The 23,035-nt window shown below is 43.5% G+C and overlaps 1 protein-coding gene and 1 pseudogene across 2 annotated transcripts in view; one reads left to right on the top strand and one right to left on the bottom strand.

Moving 5' to 3' along the window:
• The window catches only part of DNAJA3 (DnaJ heat shock protein family (Hsp40) member A3), a 31,378-nt gene extending 8,620 nt beyond the window's left edge, over window positions 1-22,758 (bottom strand). For both annotated transcript variants that reach the window (XM_008141637.3, XM_008141638.3), the window contains exons 1-8: window positions 22,548-22,758; window positions 17,129-17,262; window positions 11,413-11,496; window positions 10,189-10,389; window positions 9,065-9,217; window positions 3,253-3,400; window positions 2,122-2,186; window positions 363-491 (exon numbers count right to left, since the gene is read on the bottom strand). In XM_008141637.3, the coding sequence (XP_008139859.1) occupies window positions 363-491; window positions 2,122-2,186; window positions 3,253-3,400; window positions 9,065-9,217; window positions 10,189-10,389; window positions 11,413-11,496; window positions 17,129-17,262; window positions 22,548-22,758 (1,125 nt within the window). The remainder of the gene's footprint in view (window positions 1-362; window positions 492-2,121; window positions 2,187-3,252; window positions 3,401-9,064; window positions 9,218-10,188; window positions 10,390-11,412; window positions 11,497-17,128; window positions 17,263-22,547) is intronic.
• LOC103286195 (60S ribosomal protein L37-like) lies at window positions 11,982-12,302 on the top strand (annotated as a pseudogene).
• Window positions 22,759-23,035: the final 277 nt, after the last annotated feature.

The following is a 23,035-nucleotide window of genomic DNA, read 5'->3' as shown; positions in this document are numbered from 1 at the left end:
ATAGGGGCAGGTGATTGGGGAGGTGAGCCGAGGGAGGGCACACGGAGAGCCAGACCTCAAGAGGCAAAGCCAACACAGGAGTGTACTACTGAAGCTGCTCCCTGGCTTAGCAAAGGAGGGAATGGGACTTAAGAATCGCTGTCCCTGGTGATGACACCATCAAGGCCCAGAGTTTGTGACTCAAACTCAAGGAATGGCCAGACATTCCTTCTGTCTCCCCCAAATTTCATTTCCCCTGAATCCCTGACATGTTGGTTGTTTACAGGTTCTAGCCACTTGTCAGCCATTTTCCATTTCAAGGGGAAAAAAAAAAAAAGGAAGCAATGAAGTAGGAGGGTGGTGAAGACAATTTTGCCTCTTACCGTCACGCTGATTGTCTCGTACAGGCCCTGTGCTCTGGCTGTACCCCCAAGAAGAGCCTGAGCTATGGAAATAAAGAGGTCAGAGTGGATGTCTGCGCCGTCCCTCCGGAACACGGGGCTTTTCTCCACCTAGGGTCAAACACAAGAGATGGGCATTATACACAGAGAGGCCTTCTGGAAACTGGACGGACATCAGCCTGTGTCAGCAGCCCGAGCCCAGGGCCAGTTACACTGCCTCTACGCTTGGAGTGTAGCATGAGGAGGAGAGCACTCTCACCAAAGTGAAGCACTATACCAGGTTACACCTCAGATTCATTTCTATACTGTAATGCAAGAGTGCCTAGATTTCCTCCGGCTCAGATCAAGCCATTCAAGTATGAACAGAAATAAAGTAAAACTGGCTTATTGAACACTTAAAAAATCTTACTTTACTAGAAAGTAAAGAGGAACACAGACTAATAAATCTACAAAGGCAAAAATAGTTTTCTAAATGGTCATTTGGCACAAACTACCTTTAAGACAGACTGTCAACACTAGAATTATTTTGATTTTGTAAGTACTGTTTTTTTGTGTGTGTTTTAAATTTAAAATATTTTTATTGACTTCAGAGAGGAAGGGAGAGGGTGAGAAAGAAACATCAATGATGAGAGAATCACTGATTAGCTGCCTCCTGTACACCCCCCACTGGGGATCGAGCCCATAACCTGAGCATGTACCCTGACCACGAATCGAACCATGACCTTCTGGTTCAGAGGTCATGAACTGAGCAACACCGGTCAGACTACCAAACTTTTCTTATCCATTGGCTTCCAGCTTGCTGTCTTTGTCTTTCTCAGTCTAGAATATTCACCCTTTAGATTAGTTTTGTCTGTTTTAAATCATGAAGTATTTCACATGTATATAAAGTACAAAGTAAATAATATACTTCTACAAATAAGATGTTATGAATGCAGGTGAAGTCTCCTTGCTTCCTCCTCACCTCTCCAGAGTTAACTACATTGCTGAATTTAGTATTTATCATTCCTACAAGCATCTTTTAACTTTTACTACATATTTATGTGTCCTTATTGTATTACATCATCTCAAGTGCTTTAAAAGGTTATATAAATTATCTTCCTTGCACCCTCTTGCAACCTTTCTTTCCCTCCTCTTTGTAACTGAGAAGTCTTGTTACACATGTGGTCCAGTTTCTCCCTTCTGACTGCTCTTCAGTTGTCTGCAACCACAGAGCAGTTCACCCACCATTCTATTCTCCAAGGACAGAGGGTTGTTGTCAGCGTCTTGCTACAATGAATGAGGCATCACACACATCTTGTGCCTCTGCCTGCTGCACCTGTGTGGGCTTTTCTCAGGTATGTAGCTAGTGGAATTGCCAGTAGAAACCATTATCTCCTATAAGGTTTCCCTTATCTCAGAAAATCAGGTTTGCCCTTGTATATACGTAGTGGGTAAAACTGTATCTTTGAGACTTACTGTCCCTACCAACAATTTGATACATAAGTAAAAACACAAGATGTTTTCTGTATTTTTATGTTTGTTTCCAACTAATAAATACCTTAAAGCAACTCTATTCTCTCCACACCTAGCACAAAAGATTGATGACATATTTAATAACCCCACCAAGGTGGCCACTGTTCTCCTTGGAAACTCGGTTGGCAGAACGTATCCCATGAAGCTCCCACCTCTCCATGAGAAGCCATGGCTGCACTTTCTCCACAACAGTAAGGCCCAACAGAGGCTGTGCAAGCAGAGCACCTACCCTGAACGTGATGAAAATTTCTCTTTTTCCTACAGGCATCCTCACAGTCTGGCCATCCTCAACTCCTGCAAGTGAGAACAAAAGTTCAAAAAAGAATGATTATTTGGAGATCTCCCATGGCATTTTCCACTCAAGATTCAAGCCACTGGAAGCCTTCCTCATTCCTGTTTCTCGTTAATGAGAACACCAGTTATTAAATATGGCAACAAGTACAACTTTTCAACATTGCACCATATAATAACTCATAACCAAACACGGGCACCTTCCATTTATTAACTGAAGCTTGCTGAACACCTGCCTCTTACCAGGGCCATGTAGTACCTCAAGGAGTGTCCAGTCCAGTAGCAGAGATGAATATTAATCAAATAACAACTCTAAAATGAGTTATTGCAAATAGAGCCATGTTCTCAGAAGGAAAGCGTCACAGCTCCAGACTAATGTACATCTAAGGAACAGGAAGGGTTCCAGGTGACTTCCCTGGGGGAAGCCCAAAAGAACAGAGTTAACTGCTGAAAAGATGATGGAAAGCAAGTTTCAGACACAAGGAACAGCAATATGAAAGGCTGTTCTAGGAGGCATTATGTCTTGTTCAAGGAGCTGGAGGAAAGTAGGGAAGACTGCAGGGCAGGCAACAGGGGAAGGCTCATAAGAAGGGAGGCTAGAGAGGCCAGCATAGGCCAAGAGAAGAAGCCTTTTCTTTGCCCCTGAGTCACTGCAGGATCTTCAACAGGGTGAGTGGCATGATCAGACTGTCCTGTGACAAGAGCACCCTGGGAATAAGAGCCAATTGGGGAGAGCAGTCTCAAGCTGCCCCTGCCTCCAGGAGGGATGGTGGTGCAGACTGGGCTAGCAATGGGGACAATGCTGGCCTTGTGGAGTAAAGACGGGGATGAAGGAGCTCCTTCACCATGCACGGGGAAGAGTCAACATGTCAGGTCGCTTCTCCCCCAAGTGACATGTAAGTACAGATTTTAAGGCTAACTAGTGCAAAGAGAAAAATGCAAGGAGATTCTAATTCCTCTTCTAGCCCAGGGCTCTAAGGCCTTAACACTGTCTTTTACAAGAGCCAAATCACAAGGAGACAATGTTTCAGCTCTCAGTCCTCTGTGTGTGGAGGAGCCCAGAACTTACCTGCAGGCACAGGGATAACCACTTTCTTCTTCTGCTTGGCCTCTCCTGCTCCTCTGCATATAACACAGGGAGTTGTGATGATGGTGCCTCGGCCACCACATCTCCGACACGTGGAGCGCATCACAAAAGGGCCTGTATTTATGGTTTCCTGATAAAAAGTAGAAAAATGAAACCCTTAAGTACATAGGTAAACTCTGACAGCCAAGGCTTTTGGACCACAATATGTACAATATAAATGTTTCATTCAAGACTCTTGTTCTACTCTGGCCAGGTAGCTCAGTTGGTTATAGTGTTGTGCCAATATGTTAAGGTTGCAGGTTCGATCCTGTCAGGGCACATACAAGAAACAACCAATGAATGTATAAATAAGTGGAACAAATCAATGTGGTTTATTTCCTCTCTCTCTAAAAAGAAACTCACAATAACTCATGTTCTGTGTGCATGCTCACTAAAACATACTGCCTGAGAACACAGGAGCAGGTACACAGGCTCAAACTGTTAATCTGACCTCTGACCTTCTAGAACCGACTGACTTCTGAATTCCAAATCACTAAGTTCCCAAAACACCTAGGAACTGAGCAAATACATTTTATTTTCTTTGTTTACCAGAGGCGCCATGCAGGAATTTGTGTGAGGGTGGGGACAGGACGGACACAACTGTGGAAGGTTGGCTGCCAGGCCCAAGTAGGGAGCCGGCCCTCCTGGGAAAGGGGCTGCATCTGCCGCCACCCCGTCATCATGGCAGGCAGCTCCCGGGGAAGGGAGAGGACGGGAGCGAGACAAACCCTTGTGTGGAGGGCTGACTTTCAATAGATCCCAGCGAGGGAGCTGCTCTGCTATATATGAAACCCCAACCCAGAAGCAGGTCTCTACAAATGGTGAAGCACCAGGGGCCGATGGGGGCCGGCCAGGGGGAGGGGCTATGGGAGGTTGGCAGTGTGCATCATGGTGACTGGTTGACCAGTCCTTCAATCATAACGGTCACTTAGGCTTTTTATATATATAGATTTACTTATTTTGAGCAAATACATTTTAAAAAGAGTATTCCTTCTCTAATTACAAAAGTGAAAGCTGGGAAAATAGAAAAATAAATAAAGAGTAGAATGACAACTGAATGCAATCCCCAGTCTGGTCACTGACCCTGCTATTTTGTCCACTCCAAGGGAGGAGCAGCACAGGCCTCTACTCCCTAATGGCCACACAGGAACAACTGGGCTGATTTACCAACCCCTCCGGCCCCAGGCTCCTGTCCTACTGTCCCCACCGCCTAGCATGGGTACCTGGCAGCAATGAGGCAGCAGCTCCTCTTACAGCACTGGTGCTCCTCAGGCTCCTCCTCCTGGAATGTCTTTTCCCTATTTCCCCTATCTAACCCCCCAATCCTTCAGGAGCCTCCCCAGCTCCTCCCAGAGTTGGTGAAGCCTTAGCATGTGTGGCCACTATCTGCTCCTCACTTGCATTTTTTTTAAAATATATTTTAGTCCTAACCAGTTTGGCTCAGTAGATAGAGCATCGGCCTTCGGACTGAAAGTTCCCAGGTTCGATTCCGGTCAAGGGGGCATGTACCTTGGTTGCGGGCACATCCCCAGTAGGGGGCGTGCAGGAGGCAGCTGATCGATGTTTCTCTCTCATCCATGTTTCTAACTCTCTCTCCCTCTCCCTTCCTCTCTGTAAAAAATTAATAAAATATTTAAAATATATATATGTATATATACACACACATATATATATATTTTTTTAATTGAGCTTTTTACAGAGAGGAAGGGAAAGGGATAGAGAGGTAGAAACATCGATGAGAGAGAAACATCGATCAGCTGCCTCCTGCACACTCCCTACTGGGGATGTGCCCGCAACCAAGGTACATGCCCCCTTGACCGGAATCAAACCTGGGACCCTTGAGTCCGCAGGCCAACGCTGTATCCACTGAGCCAAACCAGTTAGGGCCTCACTTGCATTTTAATTAACCTAACAGCTTTGAAATTTTTTAAAATTTTTGGCATTTTATTTATTTTTTATTGTTTAAAGTATTACATATAGTAATACTTTAAACAATTTTTTCCCCCATTGACCTTCCCCCAGCCTCCACTACCCCCTGAAATTTTTTTTTCATTACCAAAAACATGTGTATCAAATACACTGTTGTGGCAAATCAAAGGCCACAGAGATATATAAAGAAAAAAGTTATGCCCTAGCTGGTTTGGCTCAGAGGATAGAGCATCGGCCTGCGGACTGAAGGGTCCCAGGTTAGATTCTGGTCAAGGGCACATGCCCAGGTTGTGGGCTCAATCCGCAGTGTGGGGCGTGCAGAAGGCAGCCAATCAATGATTCTCTCTCATCATTGATGTTTCTCTCTCTCTCTCTCTCTCTCTCCCTCTCCTTCCTCTCTGAAATAAATAAAAGTTAAAATAAATAAATAAGAAAAAAGTTATGCCCTGGATGGTGTATTTAAGTGGTTAGAGTGTCAGCCCGTGTACCAGAAGGTCATGGGTTTGATTCCCGGTCAAGAGCACTTACCTGGGTTGCAGATTTTTTTTTAATATATATTTTATTGATTTTTACAGAGAGGAAGGAAGAGGGATAGAGAGCTAGAAACATTGATGAGAGAGAAACATCGATCAGCTGCCTCCTGCACACCCCCTACTGGGGATGTGTCCGCAACCAAGGTACATGCCCTTGACCGGAATCGACGCTCTATCCACTGAGCCAAACCGGTTTCGGCTGGGTTGCAGATTTGATCCCCAGCCCCAGTTGGGGCACATGGGGGAGGCAACCAATCTCTCTCTCTCTCTCTCTCTCTCTCTCTCTCTCTCTCTCTCTCTGTCTCTCCCCACCCCGCCCCTGCCTCCTTCTCTCCCTTCCACTTTCTAAAAATCAATGGAAAAAATATCCTCAGGTGAGGATTAACAACAACAAAAAAAGTTATTAATCTCCCCATTTTGATTCCCAAGGTTACCAAATCTATTAAGTTCATAGTTTGAAGTATTCTTTCCACAATTTATTCTCTATATAAAAGTCTTTTTAAAAGTAAAAATATTAGTTTATTGTACATATTGCTCTGCAACTTTCTTTCCTTTTTAAAAAATAAAAAAGGGTTTTTATTGATTTTAGAGAGAGGAAGGGAGAAGGAGAGATAGAAACATTGATTAGAGAGAAACATTAATCAGCTGCCTCCTGAACACCCCCTAGTGGGTGTTCAACTAGGGTGTGTGTCCTGACCGGAAATCAACGAGCAACCTCTTGGTACATGGGACAACCAAGTGAGCAACACCAGCCGGCTAATACCTTTATTTTTATTTATTTTCAGAGAGGAAGGGAGAGGGAGAGAGATAGAAACATCAATGATAAGAGAGAATCATTGATTGGCTGCCTCCTGCACGCCTTCTACTGGGGTTCGAGCCCGCAACCTGAGCATGTGCCCTTGACCGGAATCGAACTTGGGACCCTTCAGTCCACAGGCAGACACCCTATCCTGAGTCAAACCAGCGAGGGCAATATCTTTATTTTTTATAAGACAGATTCCCAAAGGAGAAATTGCTGGGACAAATAATTACTATATTTAAAATTTTGCATATTACACTTATTTGAAAAGCCTATATGTATGCATGGTATAAAATTATAAAGTAAAAAATGGAGGTGCAGTGAAAAGTTAAGTGTCTCCCCCCATTCCTGAGCCCTAATTATTCCATGTACCTTCCTTGAAGGCTCATATTTCAAGTCATCTACATGCATTACAAGTTGTCAGTTAAGCCAAAGTAGTATACTATGTATTCCGTTCTACAGCTTTTGTTTTGTTTTTACAATTTAATATCCTAGGCGAGCATTTTCCATCACTGTAGTTTTCCATTATATGGATGCACCATGATTTTCCAGACAACTCACTCGTGATGGTCACTGAGGTTGTCCAGGCCTTTACTATTATGCACAGGCTGCAAGGGACAGCCTCTGCATGTGCAGCTTCCATTCCCAAAAGCCACATTGGTTTCTACTTCCATCATCAGGGCACGTGAATGCCTATGTCCCACAGGCTTGTCAGCATGCACTGTACCAATCTTTGAAATGTATGCCAATCTGGAGGATGAACCAAAGGCATATTCTTATTTCCACTTGCATTTCCCTGACTGCTAGTGAGAAATGTTTACTGATCACTTGCATTTCCTCTTGTGTTCATTTTGATCCGTTTTTCCAATGAGCTGTTGGTCTTTTTCTCATTATTCTGAAGGAGACCTTGACATACAGTATTAGAAAAATCAATCCTTTAGCAAATGTGTTGCAGATGTTTTTCCCAGTCTCAAATATTACATTTTAAGAGAAATACACTTTAGCTTTACTGTCTTACCTCAATGCTCACTTCAGATTTTTTTTTTTTAAATTCACAGCAATTCAAGGACTCAGAAAAAAGACCTTAGAAGTGAGAAGGAACTGGAGACAATCAATAAAACATATCTAAATATCTGTAACAAGTGAAAGCAACTTGGCTCACAGAACTGTAGCCACAGGAATTCATCCTCTCCAAGAGCACCCTCTCTCAGAGGAATGCAAGCTCACTACAACTTTGTTACTAATTTCAAAGGGAAAAATAACTTTATATGAAGAAACCTCATAGACACTACCTTAACTAATTGTGATCATATGTAACATTATCACTAATGGGACAAACTGACACTTTATGTCCATTAATATGATCCACTGAAAAAGGCACTATATTTCTGAGGTATGAACTCAAAGTGAAAGGAATTCTATTAAAAATAGCTGTCTTCTAATCCTAAAAAAATGTCAAGGTCATAAAAGAGAAAGAAAGGATGAGAAACTGTTCCAGATTAAAGGAGACAAAAGGTAAGATAAGCAAGTGCCACACAAGGTCCCCATTTGGATCCTGGGCCGGGGAGGGGGTGGGGGGGGAGAACATTGTAAGGACAATTGAATTAATCTAAGTACTGTACAGATAATGGTAGTGTATCAACTCAACATTAAATTTCTTTATTTTGAAAACTGTACTGTGGTTATGTAAAAGAATGTTCTTGTTCTTAGAAAACACACAGTGAAGTATGCAGGAATAAAGAAACAGAATATTTGCAACTTACTCTCAAATGTTTGGGGGAATGTGTGTACATGCATGCATGTGTGCAGAATACATACACAGGGAGAAAGAGGGGGAGGAAATGAGCATACCAAAATGCTAATAATTGGTGAAGCTGAGTAAAAGGAATAAAGGGTGGTTCGTTATACTGTTCTATAAGCTTGAATTACATCAACAAGTTACAAAAAAAAAAAAAAATGATTATACTTCAAGCAAAGTGTCCCCCAACCACCCCAACTTGGATTCAAATTATCAAAATATCAGCTTGGCTGGCGTGGCCCAGTGGTTGAGCGTCGACCTATGAACCAGGAGGTTATGGTTCAATTCCCAGTCAGGGCACATACCCGGGTTGCAGGCTCGATCCCCTGGGGGGGGTACAGGAGGCATGTTTCTATCTCTCCCTCTCCCTTCTTCTCTGAAACCAATAAAAATATGTTTTTAAAAAAATTACCAAAATATCCCAAAGCATATTTTTAGAGAAAGAAGATAAGTTTTTTTGCTCTGTCTGTATTACTGACCAAGACAGAGCATGCTTGGAAAAATACAAAAGGTTCTAGATAAAACAGTCCCATGTAGTTATGAATTCTCAAAGCCCTAGGTACTGCTCAAAAAAATATTCACAGAAACATAGAAAAAAGGAATGGTGGGAAGTATGGATGGGCATGAGGTAGGAGTCCCCTGAGTAGGTGGGAGGTTGGGGGGTGGCGGGAGGGGGCAGCTCTAACTTGCTCTTACCATGCCGGAGCCACCGCAGTAGTGGCAATGCTGCACCTTGGTGCCAGGCTCATTGCCCTTGCCATTGCACCGCTCACAGGTATCGGTGATGTTCACAGTGAACTCCTTGTTGACACCCTTGGCGGCTTGATTGAATGTCAAATCCATGATAAACTAGAGAAATCAAGGGATAGCCTGTCATCTTTCTTAAAATCGGGGAGGGTACTAGCCAACAGTTTGCAGTTTCTTTACTTTTAAAGACTTCATTTTTTAGAACAATAATTGAAAGGAAGGTACAGAAATTTCCCACATACACCATGCTCCCACCCATGTACAATTTCTCCCATCATCATCACTCACCAGAGTGGTACATTTTTTAATCAAGGATAAACCTACACTGACACATCATAATCACCCAAAGCCCACAGTTTACATTAGGGTTCACTCTTGGTGTTGTACATTACTAGTATATGGGTCTAGACAAATGCATAATGACAAGCATATACAGTACATCATTATAGATCAAAGAGAGTATTTTCACTGCCCTAAAAACCCTCTGTGCTCTCCCTATTCATCTCTTCCCTCCCTAGTTACTTAACTTTGCAACTGCTCTACTTAGCTGTACTCTGCCAAGTAAGAATAGATGGGACTTAACTGTTTATGCCCTACTCCTTAGGATTTTTAAGAGGTAATGTTTGCTTTAAGTAAAAATGCATTTTTCCACAAATGGTTCACAAATAATACTTGCATACAGTCCTTATAATCATAACTTAAGTCATAAACATTCCCCCTTTCTCTTCAACTCTGAGAATGTCTTATTAGGACATAAATATGGAAGTAGGACTGGGAATGTCTTCCTACTAGAGTGAGCTCTCCTGGATAAAATATACCCTAATAATGGACTCTGAGAGCCTTAGGTGCTGCCTGGTTAAGCAACAGTAATACTCAAGTCAAAATAGATGTACAATATAGTACATTACCTATATGATTTTTCAAATTTTGAAATTATTTCTTATCAAAATGGCTGCCTCCAGACCATTCCATTTAAGCTGCTTTGCCTTTTCTTTGAGAAACAGAAATTGATGAAATCTGTTTACACCACACTTAGCAGCTAAAATTTGAATGGTTCTTCAAAACGAGCTTACCTCCTGAGGCTGACTGAATACACTCTGGAAATCTCCAAAGGAAGATGATGAGAATTCCCCAAAGATCTTCCTGAAGAGCTCCTCTGGGTCAACAGTGGGGCCTCCTTTCCAGTAGCTCTGCCCAGAGCCACCAGCCCCAGGATCAAAGCCAGTGGAGCCGTAGGCATCATATTGCTTCCTCTTCACTTCATCACTCAGCACCTTCCACAAAAGGCACAGCAGTTAGGTGTTCCCAGGTCTCCAGAGACCCAGGTCAGACACCAAGTACAGACAATGACACTATCAACAATAAATGTTCTGATTTTGACAATACTATAGTTATGAGAAAGAATGTTCTTATTCTTAGGAAATATTGAAATACTTGGGAATAAAGAGATACAAAGTCTGTGTCTTACTCGCAAAAGGTTGGGGGGCCAATGTACATACACAGAGGGCAGATATATCCTATATATTCTAATATCCTATATATTCTGAACTCTTTGGGCATGGTCAGAATCTGGGAAGAAGGCCCACTTTTATTTACTTATTTATTTATTTAATCCTCACCTAAAGGATATTTTTTAATTGCTCTTCAGAGAAAGAAGAAGGGGAGAGAGAAACTTCAATATGAGAGAGACACATCTAGTGGTTACCTCCCACATGTGCCCCAACTAGGCCTGGGGATTGAACCTGCAACCCAAGTATGTGCCTTTGACTGGAAATTGAACCTGAGACCCTTCAGTGCTCAGGCCAACACTCTAACCACCTAGCAACACTGGTCAGGGCAAGAAGTCCACGTTTAAATAACTCCGGAATTGTTCAGTAGTTTCATGTATGTTCTGTCCCGGATTACATTTTAAATTCCTCTAGGGCAGTGGTGGTCTTCTACTTTTACAGGATCCACCATTCCCTCCAGAAAGCAATGCCCTAAGTAGGAGAGGGGCGATCAAATAGGTGCACAATTAATCCAGCAAGGTGTTCCCAGACCCAGCTACAAGTCCAAGCTTTGTTAATATAGACTGGACCTTGTTTTTTGTTGAGATTCCAAGTTAGACCTGGTAATCTCTTCCAAGTTAGATCTAGCGTGAGACCTGGTAATCTCTTTTTTCTTTAACAAGATGAGCTGGTGCAGGGACAAAGCCTTCATACTGGAACTTGGACACATCAGGTTGCTCTGTGCAGCACACTCTGATGCATACATGCAGCTAAATGACAGTGACTGCACACACTGGTGGTTCAAGTTACCTCATAGGCTTCTGCCAGCTGGGAAAACTTCTCCTTGGCTTTGGGATCATCCTTATTTGTGTCTGGGTGATATTTCTTGGCAAGCTATGGGAGGAAATGGTAAATTACTATGAATACAAAATGATTACTAAAACTGAAGCCCAAATACCTGTCACAATTTCGTCTCCATAGTAGTTGTCTCTCTAAAACTTTACAAACAATAGCAATAATGCAAGGTTTAAGACATCAAAATAAACCATGTCTTCAAATCTGAGGTATGTATACATTTCTCAACTACAACAAATCTCTACCAAAAACAACTAATTATTTAGAACTTGAACACTTTTGTGAAAGATGCAAAATAGTGTATCTGGTACACTTTCATCTACGTAAAAAAGAGAGGAAAATAACTGGATGAATAGATTTTTGGAAGAACATACAATTAAACTGGTAACACTGCTACCGGAGGAATAGGGATGAATAGAAAAGAAGACTTCAATGTTTACCATCTTGTACTTTTTGAATTCTGAATAAGAGGAATATATTCAAAACATACATTTAAATATTAAAAACAAAACTAAGTCTTGCTCTTTGGTCTTAGCAGCAGAAGCAAGATGACGAAGGGGACGTCATCATTCGGCAAGCCCCGCAACAAGACGCACACACTGTGCCGCCGCCACAGTGACTCGACGCCTCCACCTGTAGAAGTCCACCTGCGGCAAGTGTGGCTATCCCGCCAATGCAAGAGGAAGTATAACTGGAGTGCCAAGGCTAAATGACGAAACACTACAAGAACTGGTCACATGCGGCACCTAAAAATTGTGTACCATAGATTCAGGCCTGGATTCCGTGAAGGAACGACACCTAAACCCAAGAGGGCAGCAGTTCATCTTAAGGATTTCAATTATTAGTCATGCAATAAATGTCATGGTTTAAAATTTTTTAAATTAAATTAAAATTAAAAAAAAACACTAAATCTCACTTGGCTGTCCAGAGCATATAGGTGTGCTGAGCAGCCCTAAAGTGAAGGCTACCTTCTGGCTGTGCTGAGTAGTGTTGTGTGCTTTATAGGTGTTCACCATTGTTTGCTAGACTCCTGGCCTTCCAAGTTTGGATTACCACAGGTCCCTTATGTGATGGCAAGGAGGTGCACAGAAACAGAATCCTAAAGCTGACAGTGTCTGAGGAGGCTGTCTGGCTCCATCAATGCCAGCAGCTGGCTGCTTAATCTGCTTCTGGAGATGCTGGTCCTCACACCAGCATATGGATGCATGTCAGAGGCTGTGAGCTAAGCACTGAAGGAGATTGGGGTGGGGGGAGGGGTCCCAAGCATAGCCAGGCTACAAGGCAAGGCTGGTTCCAACTCCAAGGCAAGATATGTCTATCTACTGGCAGGTCCCGAACTCCAAGACAAGATATGCTAAAACATGAGACTCACACAAGGAGCAGAGAGGCCTTTTATAATCAGAAAGATCTGTATGTTTAGTCTCATGTATACCACATATTAGCTGTGTGGCCTTGGATGTGTGTTATAATCTCACCAAGCCTCTTGCCATTAGGATTTATCAAGATCTGAGTCCAGCCTGGCCAGGTATGGCTCAGTGGTTGAGTGTCAACCTATGAACCAAGAGGTCACTGGTTTGACTCTTGGTCAGGGCACATGCCTGGGTTGGGGGCTCAATCCTCAGTGGGGGATGTACAGGAGGCAGCAGATCAATTATTCTCTCTTATCGTTGATGTTTCTATCTCTCTCTCTCTCTCCTTCTCCCTTGCTCTCTGAAATCATTAAAAATATATTTTTAAAAATTATCTGAGCCCTAGCCAGTTTGGCTCAGTAGAGAGAGCAAGCGTTGGCCTGTGAATTGAAGGGTCCCGGATTCAATTCCGGTCAAGGGCACATGCCCGGGCTGCAGCTCAGTTCCCAGTGGGGTTCATGCAGGAGACAGCCAAACGGTGCTTCTCTCTCATCATTGATGTTTCTATCTGTCTCTTCCTCTCCCTTCCTCTCTGAAATCAATAAAAATATATATTTTTTTTAAAAAGATATGAGGCCAAAACCGGTTTGGCTCAGTGGATAGAGCGTTGGCCTGCGGACTGAGGGGTCCCAGGTTCGATTCTGGTCAAGGGCATGTACCTTGGTTGCAGGCACATCCCCAGTGGGGGGTGTGCAGGAGGCAGCTGATCGATGTTTCTCTCTCATTGATGTTTCTAACTCTATCCTTCTCCCTTCCTCTCTGTAAAAAATCAATAAAATATATTAAAAAAAAAAAAAAAGATATGAGTCCAGTAATTGCTCCATAAAGGCATCTTTATATTTCCACAATTAAAACCTTAAATGGTTTCCTACTCTCTTTTAAATGAAAGCTGTAGCACTTGTTAAGGGCCTCAAATGCCCCATTAATTTGGTCACAGCCTCCATCTTGTTAAGCTTCTCCCACCCTTGCATCATGTACCTTACCTTCCAGCTCAAACGAGACATGCTATTCACTCTTCCCATGCTAGGATCTCTGCCTTCCTTGTGGCTTTGTTCATTCCATTACAACCCAGTAATAAAATGATTAACTCAGAAAAATGAGCAAAGGGTCTGAATAATATTTACAACAAATGGCTGGTAATCACACGAAAAGATGCTTAACATCATTAGCCATCATGAAAAAGCAGATCAAAAACCACACTGAGACACCACTTCACACCCACTAGGGTGGCTAGCATAAAAAAGATAGTGTTGGCCAGGATGTGGAGAAATTGGAAGCCTTATACACTGCTGGTGGGAATATAAAATGGTGCAGCCACTTTGGAAAATAGTCTAGTAGTTCCTTAAAAGGTTAAACACAGAGTTATCATTTGACCCAGGAATTCTACTCATTTGTCTATACTAGTGGTCGGCAAACTCATTAGTCAACAGAGCCAAATATCAACAGTACAACAATTGAAATTTCTTTTGAGAGCCAAATTTTTTAAACTTAAACTTCTTCTAATGCCACTTCTTCAAAATAGACTAGCCCAGGCCGTGGTATTTTGTGGAAGAGCCATACTCAAGGGGCCAAAGAGCCGCATGTGGCTCGCGAGCTGCAGTTTGCCGACCACTGGTCTATACTAATAAAAGGGCAATATGCAAATTAGACCGGGAGATCTTCCAGACATCCTTTGTCCTTTTGGACAAAGCCATGGTGGCGGGGCCAAGGCAGAGGCAGTTAGGTGAGATCAGGCCAGCAGGGGAGGGCAGTTGGGGGCGATCAGGCCGGCGGGAGGGGGGCAGTTGGGGGTGAGCAGGCTGGCATGGGGGGCAGTTGGGGGCGAGCAGGCAGGTGGGGGGGGCAGTTGGGGGCGAGCAGGCTGGCAGTGGGGGCAAGCAGGCCAGCGGGGGGGGGGATAGTGGGGGGCAGCTGGGGGCAAGCAGGCTGGCAAGGGGGGAGGCAGTTGGGGGCGAGCAGGCCGGCAGGCGAGCGGTTAGGAGCCAGCGGTCCCAGATTGCAAGAGGGATGTCCTACTGCCAGTTTAGGCACACAGGGATCGGGCCTAAATCGGCAGTCAGACATCCCGTAAGGGGTCCCAGATTGGAGAGGGTGCAGGCCGGGCTGAGGGACATGGAAATGGACACGGACACACACACACACACACACGGACACACACACACACACACACACCCATGCATGAATTTCGTGCACTGGGCCACTAATGTGTGTGTGTGTGTGTGTGTGTGTGTGTGTGTGTATCCAAGAGTAATGAAAACATAGGTCTACACAAAAATTATACATGGCTATTCACAACACCACTACTCATAACAGCAAAAACGTGGGAACAATCCAAATATCCATCAACTGATGGACAAATAAATGTAGCATATCCATGTAATGAAATATTATTTGACCATTAAAAGGAATGAAGTAGTCCAACCAGCATGGCTCAGTAATTGTGCATTGATCTATGAACCAAGAGATCACGGTTCTATTCCCGGTGAGAGCACATGCCCAAATTGCAGGCTCGATCCCCAGTGTGGGGTATGCAGGAGGCAGCCAATCAATGATTCTCTCTCATCATTGATGTTTCTCTCTCTCTCTCTCCCTCTCTCTTCCTCTCTGAAATTAATAAAAATATATATTAAAAAAAGGAATGAAGTAACAACATGGATGAACCTTGAAAATATGCTAAAGTGAAAGAAGACAACCATTAAAGGCTATATGTTGTAGGATTTCATTTCTATAAAATGTCTGGACCAGGCAAATACATAGAGATAGAAAGGTTAGCAACTGCAAGGGTAGAGGAGAAAGAATGGGGTCTAAGATGGTATGGGGTTTCTTTCTGAGTTGTTGAAAATGTTCTAAAATTGATTGTGATGATGACTATACAATTCTAAATATATTAAAAACCAGTGTACTAGACACTTTAAAAAAATTAAGAGGAGAAAGTAGCAATCCAAGCCATAACCTGTTAGGTCTGTCTTGATCAGTACTTGTTTCACATATATTGGCCTTGCAAAGTTTTTGCTCACCCACAAAAAACATTTTTTTTTTATAAATATGAGGTAATATTCTTTCTTTCTTTTTTTTAAAAATATATTTTATTGATTTTTTACAGAGAGGAAGAGAGAGGGATAGAGAGTTAGAAACATCGATGAGAGAGAAACATTGATCAGCTGCCTCCTGCACACCCCCCACTGGGGATGTGCCCGCAACCAAGGCACATGCCCTTGACCGGAATCGAACCTGGGACCCTTGAGTCCGCAGGCCGACGCTCTATCCACTGAGCCAAACTGGTTTTGGCAAAAAAAAATTTTTTTCAATTTAAACAATCTTGTAGTAAAGTTTTCATAAAGGTAATTTATTTTTGTATTCAGTTCGTATTTAATTTAAAGATCTCTTCTTTATTCTGATATTGTGGCTTTCCTATTTTTATGGTGTTTAGATGCTCTTTCTCTTACCAATGACATTAATAGGCTATAGTTGTTATTTTTAACATCGGTATTAGACAAAATACAAAAGTTGGCACTCCTACACTGGTGTCCCCATTTTTTATTTTAATTTAAATTTTTTATCAGAGCAAAAACCTGGGAACCACTGGTCTAAATAACACACATGCCACTTTACGAATAGTCCTAATACATTCTGGGATCTGATGATGGAAATATCACACTTTTTGAGTTAAGAGAAGAAATAATTCTAAGTCCATAAACTTTTATCTGAATGCAAAAAATGACTACCTAAAACTTAAACCAGCATGCCTACTACAGAATAAATTTAAGTACAAAACCAGCTATTTTAAAGAAAAGAAAAAACAACCAGCTGTGGCCAGGCCAGCATGGCTCCGTGGCTGTGTCGACCTATGAACCAGGAGGTAACAGTCCGATTCCCAGTCAGGGCACATGCCCGAGTTGTGGGCTCGATTCCCAGAGTGAGGCATGCAAGAGGCAGCTGATCGATGATTCTCTCTCATCATTGATGTTTCTATCTCTCTCTCCCACTCCCTTCTCTGAAATCAATAAAAATATATTAAAAAAAAACACACACACAGCTGTGAAAAAAATATTTTTTAATCTCTTTTCTGAAGCATTAATGGGTACAGTATCATGCACTGAAAAACAAAGTTCAACAAAGCCCATCTTTATCATATCATTCTATACTATCAACAGCCTGTGTCCTATTCGTATGGGTGTATACACATGGCACTAATCAGTATCAGACTAATCAATAGCATTCCTTCTACAATCTTGTCTCTAAAATCTGGCTTTCATACAGACCTGGTAATAGGCTTTCTTGATCTCTTTCTGGCTGGCATTTCGGGGCACTCCTAATATCTGGTAATAATCCTCTTTGGCCAGAGGGGTACTTGTGTGGAAAGAGGCAGTACAAACAAAAGGGTAACTTTTTACTCCTAAAAAAGAAAAAAGAAAAGAAAATCACTTGGGAATATGCTCAACAAAAGGAAATTGAGTAAACTAGCCAGGTTATACCTGTGAAGTAGCAAATAGATCACAACTTTAGAGCCTGTTCTCCACTGCACTTCAAAAATGGCTAAGGTGCCTGGCTGGTGTGGCTCAATGGTTGAGCGTTAACCTATGAACCAGGAGGTCACAGTTCAATTTCAGTCAGGGCACATGCCCAGGGTTGTGGGCTTGATCCCCAGTGTGGAGCGTACAGGAGGCAGCCAATCAATGATTCTCTCTCATCACTGATGCTTCTCTCTCTCTCCCCCCTCTCCCTTTCTCTCTGAAATAAATATAATATATATATATATTTTTTAATGGCTAAGGCCAGCACAGCTGGTGTGGCTCAGTGGTTGAGCATCAATCTATGAACCAGAAGGTCATGGTTAGATTCCTGGTCAGGGCACATGCCAGGGTTGCGGGCTCAATCCCCGGTGTGGGTCGTGCAGGAGGCAGCCGATCAATGATTCTCTCTCATAATTGATGTTTCTTTCTCTCTCTCTTTTTCTCCCTTCCTCTCTGAAATCAAAAATATATTTTTTAAATGGCTAAGGCCACTGTATACAAAGAATAGAACACTGGGTGGGGCTGATCCTGCTGGATTAAACTACCAATGTAGCTCATTAAACCACCAAACAAACGGTACCCTAGATGGGGGCTGCACCTGGAGATGATTAAAAAGGGAGTTAGCTCCCATTACACTGCTTGAGAACCCACCACATGCCAGGTATTTTCATAGACTTTATCTCACGTAATGCTTAATAACTCCTCAGGTTCTTTCCCTCTACCAAGCAACCTTGGATATCTGCTCACAGGATAGGGTGGTGCCAGAGTGTGGTCCCAGGAAGAGCTGGATTAGCTGTTCAGCTTATTACAAATGCACATTTTCAGGCTCCCCCCCCCCCACTAGCCTGAATCAGAAATTCTGAAGGTGGCTCCCAGCAGGCTGTGTTCAACAAGCCCTCCAGGTGATGATCCTGTTGAATGCTCAAGTTTGGGAACCACTATGTTAATTAAACGGTTCTCAGTAGTCTTTAGAGTCACGCATCTCTCAGAGAATCTAATAAAAGCATTGACCTCCTCCCCTAAAAATAATACATGTATAGATACACAAGACTAAAAAGCCCTGTGGCAAAACCTGTTTACCACAGAGCAAACAACCTGAAAGGAATCAAAGCAAAGGCAGGTGGCCATATGCCCTGCCTCTTTTCAGGCCTCTTGCATCAGCAGCTAGGTGGAAAGGCCAACAGACACATCTACTCAACTGCCCTTTGTGCATGAAGCAGAGTGCTAACATTGCTGTCACAAGTGAAGCCTGGGGAGCTGCTCTATAATCTTCAGTGCTGCCTCCTAACCCCCAACCCATCCTGTGACAACTGGAAGAAAGGAGGGGGGTGTTAAGGCAGAAGGGATAAGAGTGTCAAAAATGAGGATCATGAGGCAGCTACATGTTTTCAAGTCAAACGTTAGTCTGGAGAGGATAAGCTTCTGTATTCACAATTTATTCATTCAGCAAATGCTCACTGAGCCCCTACCAAGCACTAGGCTTCACACTGGGGATATGACAGCAAGCCATTCAAAGGCACTGCCCTCCTGAAGCTTATATTTACTCAAGACCTTAACACTGTACTAGGCACTGAGGATATAAGATGAGTGAAAGAGTCAAAACCAATGCCTCCAAGTTCAGCAGTCCCCCAGGGGAGTCTGGAAGGCAGTGTGAAGATATATTAGAACAAGGACAGGCAGAGTGAGAAATACACGAAATAGTCACCTAACCAAGGTTTCTCAACCTCCCACAGTGGAGGATGGGATCAGTTTCAGCAGGGGATGGAAGCAGGAGCTGTCCTATTTGCTGGTCAAAACCATTTTGAGCCCCACCTGCAAATCCCTATGTTGACGTTCTAACCTCCAGCACCTCAGGTGACTGCATTTGGTGATAGGATCTTTGAAACAATCCTGACAAAACACTGACCTTGGACTTCTAGCTTCCAGAACTAGCAAAAAAAGGAAAGTTTCTGTTGTTTAAACCACCCAGTTTATAGTACTTTGTTATGGTGACCTTAGAAAACTAATATACCTAGTATGTATTATAGGATGTTTGGTAGCACTCCTGGCCAACTAGTTACCAGTAGCATCACCTACCCTTCTCCCACTCTATAGTTGGCAGCTAAAAATGACATTACTAAACATCCCTTGGAGGGTAAAAATCACCCACTGGCAACCCAATCTAAGAAGTTCAGGGGAGGTCTTCTAAGGCTCCTGGTAAACTGTAGACTAAGGAGGGGTTTAAATCCATCCAGATTTATCCCAGTCGTCCTGGCATTATCTGCAACAGCATCCCCTTTGACTTTCAAAAGTGCCCTGTTTGGTGACTAAATCATATGATCACCTTTGGTTTAGAGGGAGTGGTTCATTCCTGGGCACTCAGGAACTGCAGGTACTAGACTGGAAACGTGTATGCATGCAAACCTGATCGCTTCCCTATTTAACACTTGCAGTGGCTTCCTATTGCCCTCAGTATAAAATCTAGACTCTTAGCATAGAGGCCTCTGTATAGTGTTTGTGGTGATGGCAGGGATGATAGTTAGAGGTGGGGTGATTAGAAATGATGATGATTAATGGGGCCTAGAAATAAACAGAAGGGCCTCTAAGCTATGCTAAGAGTCTAGATTTTATACTGACGGCAATAGGAAGCCACTACAAGTGTTAAATAGGGAAGCGATCAGGTTTGCATGAGGAAGAGCTCTCAAAAACAAAACAAACAAGGAGGACTGGGACACTACTTAAAATTAATCTGAGCATAAAAGACAACCAGGGTGTTAAGCATATGGAGAAAGGAGGCAAGATAGGTGATAGCCCAGACTCGGTTAGTTGGAGCACTGTCCTGTACACCAAAAGGTGTGAGATTTCTGACCAGGGCACATACTGGCTAGCCGCTAGGGAAATAACTGCCTTCTTTCTGTGCTTGGGAGAAAAGTCAAGTGTTTCTATGTCACCTAATTGTACTACTTGATTTGAGATGAAATCACAGACCAGTATTTGGGAGCTAAGTTGATGACTTTAGATGTGATATCAGAATGCACTTTGAAGGATGCCACCTCTCACCTGATACAAAACATACCTATTTTGGGCTGTGGGCTCTCTTGGGATACCGGTAAAAGGATAGCTGACTGCAGTTCCTTAGTAATGGCTGCATATAAGGCTCAGCACTTAATACTTGTCTGTCTGTCTGTCTCTCTCTCTCTCTCTCACACACACACACACAAAATTATCAAAAATGCTCTCCAGCCCAGCCAGTGTGACTCAGTGGTTGAGCATCAACCCATGACCTCCCCGTCAGGGCACAAGCCCAGTATTGCAGGCTGGATCCCCAGTAGGGGGTGTGCAGGAGGCAGCTGATGGATGATTCTCTCTCATCACTGATGTTCTCCCTCTCCCTTCTTCTCTCTGAAATCAATAAAAACATATTTTTAAAAAATGCTCCCCAACTTGTACAAATGTAATATGAACAATTTGTTGTTGTTGTTAATCCTTACCCGAGGACATTTTTCCATTGATTTTTTTTTAGAGAGTGGAAGAGAGAAAGACAGAGAGAAACACATTGATTGGTTGTCTCCTGCATGCACCCTGACCAGGGCCCGGGCCCAAGAGGAGCCTGCAACCAAAGTACGTGCCCTTGACCAGAATCGAACCCAGAACCCTTTGATCTGCGGACTGATGCTCTATCCACAGAGCCAAACCAGGTAGGGCTGTAATATGAAAAATTTAGCTAGACATTAGAAAATGTTAGCAAAATATAAAAATGACCACTTTTACTCATACTGAGAAATACAGAATGACATCACTCCAAATAATCCTGAGGAATCTTGGGCAGACTACTGCTCCATCTATGAGGCAATACAGATGGCAAGAACAAAATTTAAAAATGGGATAACTTGACCAAAATCACAGCCAATCTTGTATCCCCAATACCTAGAACAGAGGCTATCGCATAAGACAGACTCTCAGTACATACCTGCAAATGAATAAATTTTCAGGTAAGCAAAGAGGCTCAAAGGGATTAAATAATTCATACACACACACACACACACACACGTGAGGTAAGTGTGCTCACTGTATGAAGTAATCGCAATTACTAATAGTTGAATGACAGCATTAACAAAACTGGAACCCAATAGGAAATTATCTTGTCAGGGCCCTTTAATTAACCACCTTTGTAAGGTTACAGATAGCTTAAATTTCATTTACACAAATTCTAGGGCACAGAATCAACTAGCACAATCAGGCACATTCAGGTTCAATGATTCCTCCTTCCTTCTCTCACAATAATGGAAGCCATCCAACACACAACATGAAAAACTACCATGGCGAAGCACCTAAAGCCTTAATAAATATTAATTCACCATCACCCAGGCTATTAAGTAAGCAGCAGGCTTTGAATCAAGGTTTTACCACTTTTTAGCTTTATGACATCCTACAAGTTGTTTAACATCCAAGCCTCAGTTGTTGTTGTTTTTTTATCTACAAAATGGAAATAACAAGTGTCTATCACATGGAAATATTCATGCTTGGTGCATAGTAAGTGCTCAACAAATGTTTGTATTTTTTAATACAGTTACCAACTTAAGGACTTCTAAAAGAGACTGTTCAGTGTAACCTTCAACTTATACCATGTGGTGGAAAGCGTGAAAATTATGAAAGTACAGTTCTGGGCTTGGGACAACTTTTCTTAATCTAACTTTATGACCTTGGGCAAGTCAGTTCCTCTGCTAGAATTTCAATTTCCCATTCTTTAAAATAGGGATGACAATTCCCACCTTGCAGGGTGCTGTTACTGTGAAATAAGATGAGGTACGAAGTGCCTAGCACAAGAGTAGATGCTCACCGAATGGCAGTGACTTCCTCCCTTCCGCTACAGGCTAGAAGGTGCAGGGAAGAGAAAGGAATAGGGATAGGGCGCAGCGGCAGGCAGGAAAGAGGCCTCCAGAAATGTTGACACAGAGGTGAAGGTTCACGGCCTACGGGACGTTTCACCCTCGCCGCCGGGAGCTCCAGGCAGCAAATCTCGTTCACCGAGTAGTCACTGGGGCCTCCTGCTTGCCCGTCTCCCCAAGCAATTCCACACACGCATCGTTCATCACCCTTCATCCCGCTACTCCCCTAACTGGAGGGAGGTGAGTCACTCCCTTCCAGGCCTTGGAGCCCCTACTCGGGCGCCGGAGCCTGCCCTCACCTGTGAGGCTGACACCGGGTCTCAATGTCAGTAGCGCCCCTTGGCCGCGAGTTCCCAGGGAAGGCGCGAAAGCAGTAACGCTCAGCTTGCGGCCCAGCGACGCCCCCACTACGCCCCCCCTGGGCGGCCGGGCCCCTGTCCCCGCTGCAGCCGGCGGCCGAGGGGTTCCCACAGCCACCAGCAACCAGCGTGTGGAGCACCGCGCCGCCATCTTGGCCCGGGGACACTACGCCTGCGCCACCCGGCTCTAGGAGGCCTCACGTGGACAACTCGCGCATGCGCTGCGCCGGCGCACCCGGGAGGGAGAGGAGGCGCGACCTGCTGCTCGCGCACGCAGGAATTCAAGCGTGCGCACGTATAGCCGTATCTAATGCGTCTTCTTGGTAGCCAAAGCTGAAATGAGGTTTGCTCTGAAGACTACTACCAGATATAGTTGCCCTGGAGAACCTCGTAATTATGTGCTGGATAATCAAGACTGCCCCTTATCT

The sequence above is a fragment of the Eptesicus fuscus genome, chromosome 4, assembly GCF_027574615.1.
Source record: "Eptesicus fuscus isolate TK198812 chromosome 4, DD_ASM_mEF_20220401, whole genome shotgun sequence".
In the NCBI taxonomy this organism is placed as follows: domain Eukaryota; kingdom Metazoa; phylum Chordata; class Mammalia; order Chiroptera; family Vespertilionidae; genus Eptesicus; species Eptesicus fuscus.
Note: the sequence above shows the minus strand (reverse complement) of the source record. Positions and strands in the feature narration are given on the sequence as shown.